General features: G+C 50.6%; 1 protein-coding gene across 1 annotated transcript in view; it reads left to right on the top strand.

The window, feature by feature from the left end:
• Positions 1 to 14451, top strand: part of dennd2b (DENN domain containing 2B) — a 34900-nt gene extending 20449 nt beyond the window's left edge. The window contains 10 exon segments of the mRNA XM_047042386.1: positions 353 to 559; positions 2061 to 2138; positions 3477 to 3617; positions 3814 to 3962; positions 10729 to 10906; positions 12442 to 12483; positions 12662 to 12773; positions 13108 to 13347; positions 13627 to 13713; positions 13873 to 14451. Coding sequence (XP_046898342.1) covers positions 353 to 559; positions 2061 to 2138; positions 3477 to 3617; positions 3814 to 3962; positions 10729 to 10906; positions 12442 to 12483; positions 12662 to 12773; positions 13108 to 13347; positions 13627 to 13713; positions 13873 to 13907 — 1269 coding nt within the window. The 3' untranslated portion in view covers positions 13908 to 14451.
• The last annotated feature ends 1817 nt before the right edge of the window (positions 14452 to 16268 follow it).

Genomic DNA, 16268 nt, shown 5'->3' with positions numbered 1-16268 from the left:
CCCACCCCCCCCCTCCCCCCCTCCCCACCGCTCACTGCTGTTGCACCACAGCTACACCGAGGAATAATGACACAAGAACGCTCGGCGAACACGGTGAACGGGGACGTAAGGGATGTAGAACTCACCTGCAGGAACATAAGCGGAGGGTTAAAGTCAATATCACGGAGCCCTGCGGAGGCAGATGGATAGACGGAGAGATTTGATAGGTTGATCCAGTGTACCTGATCCTGCTTTTGTGAGGCCCCGATAGCGTCTTATCTCAGCACCACAGAGCCTGTACCACTTTACCATGCCTAAAGGCACCCTGGGATCCAACACTCTCCCAGCTTTGATCCCTGCTTACTAATCTGCACAATCTACATGTGTGGGTTTGACTAATGAGGCCCGTGTGTGTGTGTGTGTGTATGTCGTTTCCTGTCTGCGTGCAAATGTGTATGCCCTTCCGCATGGGGATGGGAATGTGTGTGTGTGTGTGTGTTTCCCTTGCAGTGAGACCTTCTCGTTCATGTTGACCGGAGAGGATGGCAGCAGGAGGTTTGGCTACTGCAGGCGTTTGCTGGTAAGCCGCTGTTGCTTTTCTCTGGGCACGGATCCCTGTTCACGCCCCAAAGGGCCCTCTTTGTTATGACAGGCCTTTGTAGGGCAGCCTCTGATATGTGTGCCTTGTGGCTCCCCCCCCCCCCCCCCCCCCCCCCCGGGGCAGGCTGCGTCACTAACCTGGGTGGGAACAGTAGGTATGAGGGGATAAATGGAGTTTTAATGGCCGTGTGCAACAAAGCTGGCCTGTTTGGGTCTTTCAACACCACTGCTACGAACCCCAGTTAAAGCTCGCTCTGTGTTTAATTGGAGTTTCTCAGGAGAGGAATGAGAAGAGAGAAACCCTGAGAAGAGGGACTCTGTCATTGTAGAACTCCAAACGGCAGTGGAGGCTTGGACCCCCTTTGAGGTTTCCGAGGTTGATCCCCACATTTTGCTGGAGTTCCTAGATGGGGTGGTGTGTGATTTTGTGTGTGCGGTGACTTTATTTGCCGTTTGGAATGCCTAAGTATGTTTACACTCTTGCATGTGTGTATGTGTGTGTGTGTGAGTGTGTGTATTTGTGTGTGTATATGTGTGTCTGTAACACTGTATTTACACTTTTGGTAGGCAGTAGTAAATGGTTGCACATGCTAAGCAGACCAGGAAGGAAACTCACCTATAATAAATTAGTGCAGTTTTCTGAGTTTCTGCAATGTTCTTGTTGACTTTGCTGTTGATCAAGACTGTCTTTCTGAGAGAGAGAGAGACAGAGAGAGAGAGAGAGAGAGTGAGAGAGCGAGAGAGAGAGAGAGAGAGAGAGAGAGAGAGAGAGAGAGAGAGAGAGAGAGAGAGAGAGAGAGAGAAAGCGGAGAGGAAGAGAGAGAGAAAGAGAAGAGAGAGAGAGAGCAGAGAGAGAGAACAGAGAGAGAGAGAGAGAGCGGAAAGAGAGTAGAGAGAGAGAGAGCAGAGAGAGAGAAGAGAGAGAGCAGAGAGAGAGAAGAGAGAAGAGAGAGAGAGCTTTGAGCTTCTTTGGCTGGTGGACGTCCAGGGGCTGGCATAGGCCACGCATTCCTGAGGACTTTAACCAAGCACCACATGCTTGATTTAATCATCCATTTGGAAAAAGCAGAGGAGAAAATTGCATACCTAATATGGACAAGTGGATTGGGATCTCTTGTGGGTTTGCATGTGCTCATTTGTGTGTGTGACGATGTGTGTGTTAGGTGTGTGTGTTATTAGTGTGTTTTTGCTGTGTGTGTGTGTGCATAGTCCCAGGGCTAGGGCCTGTCTGGCTCCTGTGATATGCAGGGCTGTGATAGTTTAGCTGGGAGGTTGAAGGTGATCATTAACTGTGCCGGCACCGCACCTGTGTTTGTTTTACTATGGGAATCTCATTTCATCATCCGAAACATCCCCATGCTTCACCGAGCCACATCTGAACACAGAAGAGCATTGTTGTGTTTTGGCCTCCGCTCAGCTGGGCCCACATGTGTCTCCTGTCTTCAACCCCTGACCTCTGTGTGTCTCTGTGTCTGCCTCAGCCCAGTGGGAAAGGACCGCGGCTCCCTGAGGTGTACTGCGTCATCAGTCGGTTGGGCTGCTTTGACCTGTTCTCTAAGGTGAGCTCAAGCCTTACACACGCACAAACACACACATACACCCACACGCACACGCAGCCCATTTTGTAACTGTTGTTGTGCTATGGAGACCTGTCTCTCATCCTGGGGTTCCCAGCATGCTCTCTGCTCAGGCTGTGCCAACTTTCCCCCTCAGAAGGCACCCTGGTCAACATAAACCTTCTTTTTATGTATTTTTTTCTCCCTCTGATTTAGCAGTGTAATTGTTTCCTTCACTTCGGAGTTGTTTTAACATGAAACAGAGTGCTCATTGTGCTCAAGGTCTCCAGCCTTATCTTCCTACCCATTCATCTTAAAGAAGGCATGCATTAAATCGAATAAATTAGAGTAGAAAGGATTTTTATGTTGCTATGTTAGGAGTCACAATGTAACATTGAGTTTGGTTTCATGTCTAAGTAGCTTTCATCTGTTGCCAAAACAGTTCATGCCGTAGAATAGGTATTTAGGACAGCCAGTGCTGGTTCAGTTGCCCTGGTACAGATGGCTGGGTGTAGGTTTCAAAAGCCAGCCGTTTGTGGGTTAGAGTTGCGTAGGTGAGAGAGGAAATGTTCTTCACTCAGGAGTTTGAAGTGCTTTTCTAATAAATGTGAGAGGATGGGAGTGTTTGATTTCATAGGGAGCTATGTGTGTGTGGTGTGTGTGGTGTGTGTGTGGTTTGTGTGTGTGTGTGTGTGTGGTGTGTGTGTGTGCGTGTGGGGTGTGTGTGTGTGGTGTGTGTGTGTGTGTGTGGGGGGGGGGGTGTGTGGGGGGTGTGTGTGTGTGGTGTGTGTGTGTGTGTGGTGTGTGTATGTGTGTGTGGGGTGTGTGTGTGTGTGTATGTGTGGTGTGTGTGTGTGTGGGGTGTGTGTGTGGGGTGTGTGTGTGTGTGTGTGTGTGTGTAGGAGGTGAAGGGAGTGTATGACCTTGAGTGTGAGCAGATCTCCAATGGCGTTGCCAGACAGGACCAGGCTAGGTCTTAAAACAGACACATAGACATATTGGGTGGGATTTTTCTCCAATCCTTTCCACACATATCAGACTCACACGGAAACAAATCCGTTCCGTCTTTTTTTCTCCGTGTGTAAACTGATCCCAGATCTAGACGTTTGCTGGAACTTTTACGCAGACAACAACCCACCACATTTCCATCCACCGTTGCCTTGGTGATCATGCCTCATTGTCACGGTCTATCGCCTTTATCTCTGCGCTACCACCAAACAGAGCTCGGATTCCATCTTCCCATGTGGCTGCTTCGGCTGGCCCAGATCCAGTGGGGGTGTAATGACTGCACTCTCTGACCCCCCCCACCCATCTCCCCCCCCCCATCCCCTGTGTGTTCAGATCCTAGATGAGGTGGAGAGGCGCAGGGGAGTCTCCGCTGCCCTGGTGTACCCCTTCATGAGGAGTCTGATGGAGTCCCCCTTCCCTGCTCCGGGAAAGACCATCAAGGTCAAGACCTTCCTGCCTGGAGCAGGAAATGAGGTAGGGCCCGCCGTTCGAGAACGGCCTCCAAACACGTCTCAGTTATGATGGACCTATCTTACAGTCCTGAAGGCTTTAGCTATAGAGAGGGGATGGGGGGGGGGGGGGGGGGGATGGGGGGGGGGGGGGGGGTGGGGGTATTAGGTTTGGATCTGAGGTGTTGTCTGAGGGGTCAGGTGGATGTTTTGTGGCCCAGGTCATTGAGCTGAGGAGACCCATGGACTCCAGGCTGGAGCACGTGGACTTCCACAGCCTGTTCAGCTGCCTGGGCGTGCGCCAGGTGGTCAGGGTTTTCGCCTCCCTGCTGCTGGAGCGACGGGTCATCTTCGTGGCGGACAATCTGAGGTGAGGAGCCTTCGCTTAGTGCCGTAGCCCCGTGCGGTTGCACGTTTTGAACATCTCTTGTCGTTGAACGTCGCGGAGGCGAAAGCGCGCCGTTTAGCGCCACGTCATGACATCACGCTTATCCAATCACGGAGATCTTAGGCGTGCCACGTTTCATCCCTAAGTGGTAAGATATTTCCTAGAATACTACATCCCTGTCGCACACGGTGGCCAAGGATTAGATCCCTTCATGTCAGTTCATTTTAGCAATAATATCCCCCCTCAGTTATCACTGAGGTCTGCTGTCCTCTCTCTACAGAGAGTCCACTCATGCTGACCCCGATACAATAACAGCAGCATGACATGAGAGGGATTTTATCTCAAGCTCTCGTAAATTCTCCCTTTAATGTTTACGTTCGAGCCAAGGGCTGGCTGTTTTTGTTCTTTCAAAAAGGTTTTTCGCCGATTTCGGAAACAAAACTGTGCTGAGCACAGGGATCCTGTCTGTCCATGCTATAGATTACACAGGATAATATGGGCCGCATTCCATATGGTATTTTTAGACCCCTCTTTCACCTGTCCTGGGACCTAGCCTCAGACAGGATGCAGCCCAAACTTAAAGGAAGTGATGTCGCGTAGTAATAACTTGAGATTTGCACTTAGTCGTTGCAGCAGTAGGGCTCAGCCTGTGAACTTTGGCTCACTCTAATCGACAATGGCAGTTGTAATTCCCTACCGGAGCTGCTTGCCATTCACCCGACTCACACACAGCTAATAGCAGCCTTCCATTGTGGTTTTGACGGTTGGGGCTAAACGGGTTTAGCATGCAGCGAACTGTTACATTAATCGGCAAAACCATCTAGGACCTGCCCTCTGCTATGGACTCCATCAGCCTGTCAGCCAGCCAGCCATTCATCCAGCAAGCCAGTCAGCCAGCCAGACAGACAGCCAGACAACCAGCTAGTTTGTCACTCATCCAGCCAACCGGTAAGCTTGCCTATCAGCCAGCCAAATAGATATCCAGCCAGCCAGCCTGCCCATCATCCTGTCATCCAGGCATGCAGCCAGCCAACCTAGCAACAAGTGTTGATGGGGATCCAGAAGTGGGTCATGGCTCTGCCTGGGGCCAGAGTGCATTAACGGCCGGATGGGGTGATAAGATGGAGCGGGAGGGGGGGGGTGGGCTTCTCCAGGGAGCCGGAGTCCTAGCAACAGTCTCAGCCTGGCCAGGCTGAAGGGCCTTCTAGAAGAGGCTGCTGTAGTGATGGTGGAGCAGGGTGCAGTAGGTTTTTTTTGGGGGGGGCGAGGGGGGAGCACTAATCTCTCTACATATCAGAGGACAGTTTAAACAAACATCAGTGGGGGCAGTGACTGCGAGGGGAAGGAATGCACTTCCTGTGTGCGCCAGTGAGCGACCCCCCCCCCCCCCCCCCCCCCCCCCCCCCCCCATGGCTTCACTGTCACCGTATGACTGATGGCGCCACGTTCACTCCCTGTTTACAGCAGCTCTCTCCACCCCCATGGCCAACACTGCCCTGGCTGTCATTCTGCCTTTCAAACGAATCCTCCTAAGCACACGATGGTTGGCATTACAGTCCGCGCTTTGTTTTCGCCAGCCCACTGCCTGCTACACAGACACGATGGGAAAGGGAACTGTTTATTATCATAAATGGGAAGACTGATTTGAGAGCTGCGCAGCCTCTCTACTCGGTTGTACAATTTGTCTTGTTTAGGCATACTGTCCTGTCATTTGAGTAAACTGAACGCTGGCTTTCTACAGAGCTCCCATAGTATGACTCGCAGATTCGAGACACTCGGATCAGTCTGGCTATTTTCACTCAGACCCAAGTTCTGTCCTGTTCAGTGTCACATCTTCCTGGAAAGCCTACTGCTGCTGTGTCTGTGAAACCCATTCATTATGTAAGCTGCTACGTATCCACGCCTACTGTGTCCGTGAAAAGGGCGGTTCCGCTGACTTTTATGACTTGACCATTAAGTTCCAACTCAGCCTTAGAACGAAGACACAGGAACAACAAGATATCCTTGCGGATTTGCCTCCCAGAGAAACTGGGTCTCTTTAGGATTGAACTGTTGATGCGATATTCGCTATCTTCTGTTATAGTTCTACATCCTTCAGATTTGTGTACAGTACTGGATGTTTAAATGGTCCTGCCTTAAGCTCCCACTCAGAACCAAAACGAGGAGAGCTGCAGCTTTTCCTGGGGCCCAAGACCACCTGCGATACAGAGGCTCCAGCGAAAACAGACAAACACTGGGCAGGGCCTCCCTTGGCGGCGTCAGGTCGTGTTGGGGGAGACCCTCTCGTCCTCTGATAAAAGAGCTGCTCCCAGAGGACCATTAGCATGCAACCCAAACCCAGAATGCCCTGCCACGAAAACATGATGTACGACCGGCCCTCCTTGTAATGTATATCCAATAGGAGCAGGATCTGAGCGAGTCCATGTTAGGAAATGGGTCTCTGCGGAGTTCATGGACTGTACTGTACAGCCTTAACCCTTCGTAGGGTGCTCTGTGGGAGTTTACAGGCGTTGGGATAACGGTGCGCTTTCTTACGACAGAGAAGTCTTTCTCTGTCTTTCAGAAACTCTGTGTTTTGAAGTTCATACGCAGCAACACGTCTGATATGAAGCAGGTAGACAGTGACTGTGATCAGATGATGATTCACTATCATAACAACTTTGAAGCCTAATTAGATGATTTCATCGCTGGCTGCGTCAGCGCGTAATGACTTAACTCGATTTACCTGAGTCCTGACTCGAGCTGGGCTCTCTGCTGGGCCGCGCTGTGTAAACAGTGACAGGGGCGTTGATCTCCCTCTCTCCTTCCCCGTGGCTTCTAACGACTCACCCCTTATCACTCATTGAATCTTGTCTCACTGCCTCTCTTTTTCCGACTCTGTCTCTGTCTCTCTCTCTCTCTCTCTCTCTCTGTCTCTCTCTCTCTCTCTCTCTCTCTCTCTCTCTCTCTCTCTCTCTCTGTCTCTGTCTCTCTCTCTGTCTGTCTCTCTCTCTCTCTCTCTTTTGTTGAATCAACCCGTTTGAGTTCAGACTGAGAGATCACGTTGGAGGTGTTGGATTGCAGAGGTGCGTTAAAAGGCGTCTGTTCCTGCGGTATGCGAGAGGCCCACGCTAGAGGAGAGGAGGCCACGGAAGGCTCGGCGTATCCCAGTCGGAAGAATCGAGCCGGACACGAGAGCGGGTGGGAGAGGGAGCGAGAGGAGAGGGCAAGAGAGAGAGAGAGACAGAGAGAGAGAGAGAGAGAGAGAGCCAGAGAGAGAGAGAGAGAGAGAGAGAGAGAGAGAGAGAGAGAGAGAGAGAGAGAGAGAGAGAGAAAGGTGGCCCCGCGCGGGCAGGGCCGCAGAGCGGAGAAAGCGAGCCTCGCTCGGCAAACTCATCGACCTTCCGTTTTCTGTCAGGGCAGAAGCCCGGTCAACTCTCCTCGCCCACTTTTTCCTTCCACGGCAGATTCATCCTCCCCGACCCTCCTTGTCTGCGACCGAGGCTCACACGGGACCAGCCGTCTGACAGATGAACAGAGACGGCGATCGCGCTCGACGCACGCCGAGCGTTTCTCCCACACGAAATGCTGACCTCGCTCATAACGCGCGTCAATAAACACCATCTGTTTCGAATGAGTGCGAGTTTTACTGCCACGGTGTCGAGCAGAGCGCTCCAGGCTCCGACAGCCGTGTCTGTGGTACACGACAGGATGGTGTTGACCCCTGTCCGAGCTTCGGTAGTTTGTTACACTGTGTTAGTCTAATCAGGGAACAGGCTTTACCGTTGATTTAGTCGCTTATTACTGCCGAACAGGGGTGGAGGCATGCTGTGCAGCGCTGGCAAGTCACCAAGACAACCATCAACAACTTAGCAGGTTCCCTGTGTGGCTTCACATCCGACGGTGGGCCGGAACACGCCGGAACCACGTGGGAGACGTCCCCTTTGACGAAGAGGAGCTCAAGCATGACCAGTCTGGCCGGCTGACGTTTCCATTACTATTGTGCCGTATTCGGAAGCGCACACACACGCGCGCGCGTGCATACACACACATGCTGCAGGGCTGGAAGGAGAACGACTTTAATTCAGGCGTGATTGCGGTTTGACGAAGAGCATGTGTTGGGTTGCCCCTTGGGAAGCCCGTTCTCCCTGTCGAACAGCTTCCTGTGCAACTGTTCTTGAAGGGGAGTTGGAGAAGAGGCCAAGATGGTGACTGTAGATCCTTACAGACAGGAAGTGAGGGAAACAGTTTGGGCTCTATAGGAATCCAAAACATTTAGCTTGGGGATAAATCTGTATATATATAGAATATCATGTATTTATCCTGTGTATCCATGTTATTCTTTTCCCATACAGAGCACCAGATAGAAGACTCTAGAAAGCATTTTTGGCCAGCTATCTTATGTACATCGATACTGTAATGGTACAACAAGCGGACGTTAACCCCAGAGCTCTGTTAGCCTGCTGGGGTGAGGAAGGCCTGAGTCCTGGGTCCTGTGCGCTCCTTCATAGGGCAGGACTCAGCCAGGAAGAACCAGACAGACTGAGGGACTCTCTGTTGTGCTGACGTGTTCCTGCGGAGCACGTGTCGACGCAGACCCGGCCGTCTCCTATTGCTTCATCCCACACTCGGCCTGTCTCCCTGCACCTTTGTCTCCTGACAGCCCCTAAGCCTCAGTTTCCCGCCCTTTCCCGGGGAATCTGCTCACTCAGCCCCAGGCCCAGAACCAAGCCAACGACTCCCTACGCGTCATGCTTAGTTCCCCCAAACCCAACGCAAGTCTGCCTGCTCAGAGTTAAGACCTATCCAAGCCGGGCCGTGGAGGTTCTGTCACGACCTGCACTCCTAACGTCTGCCATTCATTTGTCTCTTTTCTCTTTCTTTCTTCCTTCTTCCTCTCCTCCCACAGTGGATGAGTGGCAGCTCCGGGCGCTGACAGTGTTTTTATGGCGAGTTCACCTTTTTCCCAGGAGCTTGTGTCTGGTGACTGAGTGTAAGTGATCCTCTTGGTATCAGAGCAGCGCTGGGCTCCGTCTCGCCTGTGGCCAGGCTTCCAGGAGCTGTGGCCCATCAGTCCATGTTGGAACACGTCGAACCCAGGAGACAAGGTCTGGTCGGAATTACGAGCCGCTCAGGCAAATAGGAATCAGACAGAGAGATGGAGGGTGTGGGTCTGCTTTATGTTATGGCTGAATAAGACGAGACTCGCATTGACTGTACCGTTGCGTTCCTCTGCCCATGGGGTTTTACCAGTGTAATCTCACTATGTATACTTCTTTTGACTCTGTGCTTCATTTTGGGTATTTTTTGAACACTAGTTAGGGTTCTTTGGTCACACAAGAAACTGTTGTGTGTCCTGTGTGTATCTATTGTGTCTCCACACCGCTTGTGATTGGACGTAGACAGTTTGCCCGTACTGTAAACGGGAGTAAACGCGCGTTTTCTTGAACGTGGCCTCTGCTGCGGAGCCGAGCAACTATGGAACGCTCTCTCTCTCTTCCTCGTGAAGAGAGCGTTGTTTGGTCTCCACAGCGCTCCACGGCTGGTCTTGGTCCTGATTCATCGGGTTCTGCGTGTTCCTGCTCGTCTCCTTGGTTTATTTTTCCCGGCCTCATCGTATACATGGACTGGACCGTGGGGTTGAAGTGGGGCTGGGGGGTGGGGGTGGAGGGTCGGTCACTGTCAACAAGCCCGGGACCGTGAGAAAGACGGCGTTCTATTTTGGATTTGGTGTCGTACCCCAGCTGTTGGAACCCAACTTGTGCCGGTACGTTTTTTTTTTTTGTCTTCCGAGGAACGTCGTCCTTGTGCGAGACGAACCTCGTGTGACACACCGGGTCCACCTGTGAGGGGGGTGAACTACGACCTGCGTAGGCATCACGTGTGCTGCCTGGACCAGCCGCCAGCGCTCCATGGAGCTGGCCTCCAGCTGGGGTCTGCTGGGGAACAGAGGGCGCACACTGCCGGCTGGAGACTTCTAAACACGAGCTCTGAGGAGTCTCAGTCTCCACCCGTGGGGAAACCTGTCTGCCTGTCGTCCCACCGTGTAGGCTTCTGAATGTCTGGAGCCTTTTCCCCCCTCCTGTTTTATTTTTCCCTCCCTCCCTCCCTCCCTCCCTCCCTCCCTCCCTCCCTCCCTCCCTCCCCTTTCTCTTCTTTTGTTGGGAAGAAAGAACAGCCTGTTGCAGATGGGTTTCAGGCTGTCCCTCGAACCAGGAGGAGGAGGAACATGGTGTCGAGCCAGGGTGCATAGCTGCACTGGTTCACCTCACATACACAAAAGGAATTGTTTCAAGGCGTGGAGGATCAGGTTGTCATTTCGGTTTCCCTGAAGAGGATTGGTTGTCTTCTGGGGCTCACTGATGAAGTCCTTTATACTTTTATAATCAAAAAGGAGATAATGAGCTCTTCAAAATAAGGGTTACCCTGTTCTTCTTCAGGGACACATACAGTAATAACACAAACCGCCCCTGCATCAGTAGTCTCTTCTGGGATCACCACAGACTGTTGTTTTGGTGGGGCTCACTTCAACAACACGAGCTACCACTCCCCGTGGACAGCTCGCAGAAAGAGCCTCTGTGCAATCTGCTGGAAAACATCGGCCATCCCCATGTTTTCCCACAACACTGTTCATATCTCGCCGTGACGGCCCCTGCAGTGCTGCAGTGTTGTGTGAGTGTGAGTGTGACTGATGGTTCTCCCACTCTGTTCCCTCCCTCCCTCCCCACCCCCCGCCCTGCCCTCTCTGCCCTCCACCCCCACCCCCCAGCACCCTGTCCAGCTGCATCCATGCGGTGGTGGCCCTGCTCTACCCGTTCTCCTGGCAACACACCTTCATCCCCGTGCTGCCTGCCTCCATGGTGGACATCGTCTGCTGCCCCACTCCCTTCCTCGTGGGCCTGCTCTCCAGCTCGCTGCCCAAACTCAAAGATCTGCCTGTGGAGGAGGTGGGTACTGTCTGTGTCCATCTGTGTGGGTGTATGGGCGTGTGTGTATGTGTGTGTGTGTTTGTGTGTTTGTGAGTAAGGATGTCTGTGTGTATGTGTGGGTGCTTATGGTGTGGGTGTGTGTGTGTGTGCATTGTCGTTTCTGGCGAGGAGTGAATAGCCAATGTAGCTGGCCTTAGAGACAGAACTCAAGGAATAGGATCAAGTGGGACAGCTCACGTAGCTAGGTCCTGCGCCGTTCCCCCGTCCAGGGAATCAACTGTCAACTCTCTAAACATGGTGTCCCTCCAGAAAGCATGTTCACGCTCTTCTCACCAACTTTACCCCCAAATGTGTTTTTATTTTAACGTCTTGCAGCCAAACTTGACACCCCAGAGATGGCTTTGAGCCACTCTAGATTCACTCGAGCATTGAGCAACAGCATTTTGTTTGGAAAAAAAACGGGCTCAAAGTTGAATTCTACCAGAAAGCACAATGTAACATGACCCCATTTCCCATGTTTTGCTGCCCATGAACCCTGTAGCTTCTCTGGACTGAGCTATTAGGCTTCTAACCACTGCCTTCTCAGTATTGAGCTGTCAAAGTTCAGGCCCTGTAGCCTGTCATAGCTGTCCTGGCCTGCAGCACTATGCTCCCATCCAGCAGAGCCGTGGCCAAAGTCTGACAGGACATTGACCTGCAGTTATGTGTCACCAATTAGGGAGCTAGAGAGAGAGAGAGAGAGAGGGGGGGAGAGAGAGAGAGAGAGAGAGAGAGAGAGAGAGAGAGAGAGAGAGAGAGAGAGAGAGAGAGGAAGAGGGTGAAGATGTCAACCTTCAGTTGGCCCTGCGTGATGAAGCATCTCTGAGGCTGAGCGATGCTGCTTCGCGGAGCTGAGGGTGAATGGAAAAATCACTTGCGTCCATACTTGTTAAAGTAACTGCTTCTCCTCAGGGCTGGTGTTGGGGGGAGAGTGTTGCTGACCCTGGTCAACACCCTCCTCGAGTGTTCCTGGCCTGGACAGATGCTCGAGGGCACAACCTCAATCTCAGTCCTGGCCGTAGCCCTAACCCCAAATCCCAGCCCCAGCTCTGCCCCTAGCCCCCAGCTGGGGTTCCATACCTAGGGTAAACCTAGGTTTTGAACCTCCATAAAAAGTTTAGCGGGGGCAGTCAGCCTAGCTCTCAGAGCCCAGCTCCAGTCCAATAACCCAGCAGTAAAGGCAGCGTCTGCCCCAGCACACAGGCCGTGTGGTGTGTGTGTGTGTGTGTGTGTGAAAGACATGCTTAACGCAGCCCCGTTAATGGCCTGTCAACAACATCTGTTGTCGGTTTACATGTGTCCTTATGTCGCTGATAGACTCACTTAACATTCCCAGAGCGTCCTTCTGATGGCTTTAAAGACTTGTTTTACTGCTCTTCGCTGAAGCGCCTCCATTGGAGGAGATGGGCTCACACAGTCCTGAACATGTGTCACCAGTGTACTGTGTATAACCCGAACATTTTCAGTGGGACTTTATATAACACTAACAATGGCTTCTCCTCGTCCCCCTCTAGGCTCTTATGGTGGACCTGGGAACTGACCGCTTCATCAGACAGGTCGGTCAAATGTCACATGTACCAGGGTGGCAGTTGGGTTTAAACATCCGTATACCTCAAACTATTTCTTGGACATTAAACTCTCGGACTTCCAAGCTGTTGTACCAGATGAACGGTGATAAATGTCCGGGGGTTCTGTCGTTTACCTTTTCTGAACTGTTATGAATTTGTTTTCTAGATGGACGACGAGGCCTCGCTGTTACCAAGGAAACTTCAGGCGGCTCTTGAGCAAGCTCTTGAGCAGAGGAACGACATCATCAATCAGGACTCTGACAGCGAGTCGGACGAAGGTGAACAAGTGACAGGTCATCCTGTCATCCAGCCAACCAGATGTTAGACATGTTAATGAGAGGAACTGAGAACTGGCCAGGATTCAAGTCCTGCGAATGGCACTATGAGCTGTAACACACTCATCTTGTGTAGACACAGACACACAGCTGCAACACACACATCTTTGTAGGCCCACGTCGGCCCGGGGTGTCTGTCCGCGGGCTGACGGGAACTGGATGGGGTGACGTGACCTCACTCTCACCTGAGTGCGACCGAGTCACAGGCGTTTCACAGCAGCGTTCGCCGGGAATCACCTCCTAAGTCAGTTGTTTTCTCTCTCCTCCTGCCCCGCAGAGTGCAACTCCCTGAACAGCCTGGTGTCGGAAGCTTTCATCAGGTTCTTCCTGGAGACCATCGGACACTACTCCCTGTTCCTCACTCAGAACGAGCGAGGGGAGCGCATCTTCCAGCGCGAGGCCTTCCGCAAGTCGGTGGCCTCCAAGAGCATCCGGCGCTTCCTGGGGGTCTTCATGGAGTCCCAGATGTTTGCTGGCTTCATCCAGGACCGTGAGCTCAGGAAGTGCAGGGCCAAAGGTACAGCAGACCTCCAAGTTCACAAAAAACATCGGTGGTTAGATTTGTGGTTGTCAGTATAAACATATGATTGTATTGTAACAAAAGTTCCTGTTTGGGTATTGCCTTGACATTCAACTTTCCCCAAAACAGTAACCTTGAGATGACTCCCTCAAATCTATGTTGGTGCTGACCTCTTGTGGACAGACTATGTACTGCGCTGCTTGACAGGAGAAATGGGAACTTTCGATTCAGTTCTTAGTGACAGTGAGTTCATGCTTTTGTTTTTGTTTGTGCCAGGCCTTTTTGAGCGAAGGGTTGAACAGTACCTGGAGGAGCTACCAGACACCGAGCAGAGTGGGGTCAACAAGTTCCTCAAGGGCCTAGGTGTGTACAGTTAGCTTTTAAAATGTTTTCTTTTGGCAGATACTTTTATCCAAAGCAACTTTCATGTACAAGCACAGGTTTTGCTTAAAAAATATTTTTATCTCTGATTAAGTGTTATCAACGGCTTTAAATTCTACATCAAATGTCTTTTTTTTTCAGGAAGTAAAATGAAGTTTCTTCACAAAAAGAATTGAGGATATTTTCTACTGTACGTGCCAAATACCAGACCAATAGACCCTGTGGAACGACCGACTGCAAATGAACAACCCGGCACACCAAGACTGTGTACTCTGTAGAACTACTCACTTGTTTGTCAATGTGTCGAAGAAAGGTCCAAACGTTTGTACATATGACTTCACTGTTTCACTGTTATCACTGTCTGTGATACCCTCCTGTGTAGCTTGGACGTTGGGTGTCTGGTACCCTTGTCTATGAAGCTAGTTCTAGAATGACGGTACCAAGTGAATTTGCCTGTGTTCCAGAGTAACCACTGTCATCTAGTCAGACTGAGCGAGTGACTGTGAGCCTATGTGAGGTGGATGTATAGTTTTCCATGGATCTGACGATGATTTTCTATTTGACATCGGCGCAGTCCTCTCCTCTGCTGACAGAGCTGTACAACTGTACGCCTGGACGAGAGGCTTTTGTACATGCATTAACATATGAAGAAAACGACTGTAAATGTTCCAGACATGCATTGCTTTGTAAAATTCAGTAATTAAACATTCATACGACTTCCACGAGTTGGATTACTCCGTTCGAACATTAGCAGCACAATCATTTCACCATGACACCACACTTTTTCACCTTTTACTCTTAACAGCAAAGCATCTCACTTTTATCTCCATTGAGCTCCTGCGGAAGAATTTGACCGTGACCGAAACGCCGCTTCGCATACCAAAGAAAACATTTCAGAAATGTGAGGCCATACAACGATGATGATTTGTCTCACAGTGTTACATTTTGTGAACTGTCATGTTGGCATTGTATTATCAGCTCCTCGGTAGAATGTAACTCCTAACTGTTTGGAGATGAATGCCGGAACTGTCTGCCGCATTCTACCCAGAATGACGACCTTGAGGCACAACTGCTCAACAAGGTCAGCTGTTTGTCAAGGTAACCAGTGGGCCAGAGCGCCGCAGTCCTCTTTAAAACTCGACCAACCTCTCACATATCGTACCGACCTAACCTCAGCAAAACGAAGTCCAGCCACAACAGGCTTCCTGCATCATGAACAGCCCCAGTGCCAGGATCTGACTTGAGTGGTGGTTACATATGACAATAAGCCTCGGAGTCTGAAGAGCTAATAACAGCATGGCAGTGACAGCCACCAGAGTGATGTGTGAGGACATAATTAGGTTACCAGCAGCATGTGGCGGTGCTGCAGTGGCAATCCGTGCCTTTTGGGACTCCACCATCCCACCAGCGACACACCAGTGATGGTTGGGGGAGGCTGTCGTAGAATCGTCACACTGTCAGACTGAGTGATTTCATAGCGTTTGGCACACAATGTAATAGTGCAGGATGGAAATATCTTGCATATCTAGAATGGAATAACATGCATATTCTGTATTCCTGAGGGCCTATGAATGTATTTCTTGGTCTATGAAAGCATTGCCCGAGGAACCCTTGAAACCATCTGTAACAATGTTTCACAAATAAACCCTTAAAGGTCAAATCAGGAAAAGGCCTGTTTGTGTTCCTGACACTGAGAAAGTGTCAAGCTGGTTTACAAGAAGAGACATTTAAGTGTGCACTTTGACAACAAGTTCAAGGTGAAACTGATCTCCCATCTCGTTGTCAGCCCACGCGCAATGACCCTTATGATCTCTCAGTTCATTTAAAAAACATTCTGTAAAATAGTCTTGCTGGCTACTGGGGATGGGCCGGGGGGAAATGTTTGTGTCGATGGTAAGTGTTCATCACAAGCATTCTATCGTATAATTTTCATCTGCTGCCTGTTTGAATGACATGGCGCAATATTAACTCCTTAGAATATTAGAATGTATCCAGAATTCGAAAACAACACGGATTGCAGCGTCTCACTTGCCCGAGAGAACGGTTGTAACAAGTCTCACGATTAACTACGAGACTTTGCATCTCCCAAATTTGAGCTGGACCAAAGAGCGACATCCGATGGGGAGATGCTACACTGATGCTCAGGTCAAGGTAAAGAACTCCGCGCTTTGGTCATACGCACTTGACATTTTTAGCAGCCCTTTACAGACCATTGCACATTAGGTTTTCTCCTACACTCCGATCTAAAACAGAGTCAGATGCAAAGTCATTCACCTTTCTATTCACGCTCATGTAAATGTATCTCTGTATTTGGATGTTTGCATGCTGAGCTGTGTGCAACGTAAGCGTTAAAGCCGAGAATAGAATAAGGAGAGATAGTTTCTGAGAATATTGCTTAACGGACGTTCTGCCAAAGCGAAAGTTAAGATGTGCGATGTATTGCATAGAAAAGCTTTTTCGTAATTCAACAATGCATTTAGATTTTACAATTCTAACCGTATATGAATCACACATGATAGGCTAAATGTTTTGGGCGT

This window comes from Hypomesus transpacificus, chromosome 19 (assembly GCF_021917145.1).
Source record: "Hypomesus transpacificus isolate Combined female chromosome 19, fHypTra1, whole genome shotgun sequence".
NCBI classification, from domain to species: domain Eukaryota; kingdom Metazoa; phylum Chordata; class Actinopteri; order Osmeriformes; family Osmeridae; genus Hypomesus; species Hypomesus transpacificus.
Note: the sequence above shows the minus strand (reverse complement) of the source record. Positions and strands in the feature narration are given on the sequence as shown.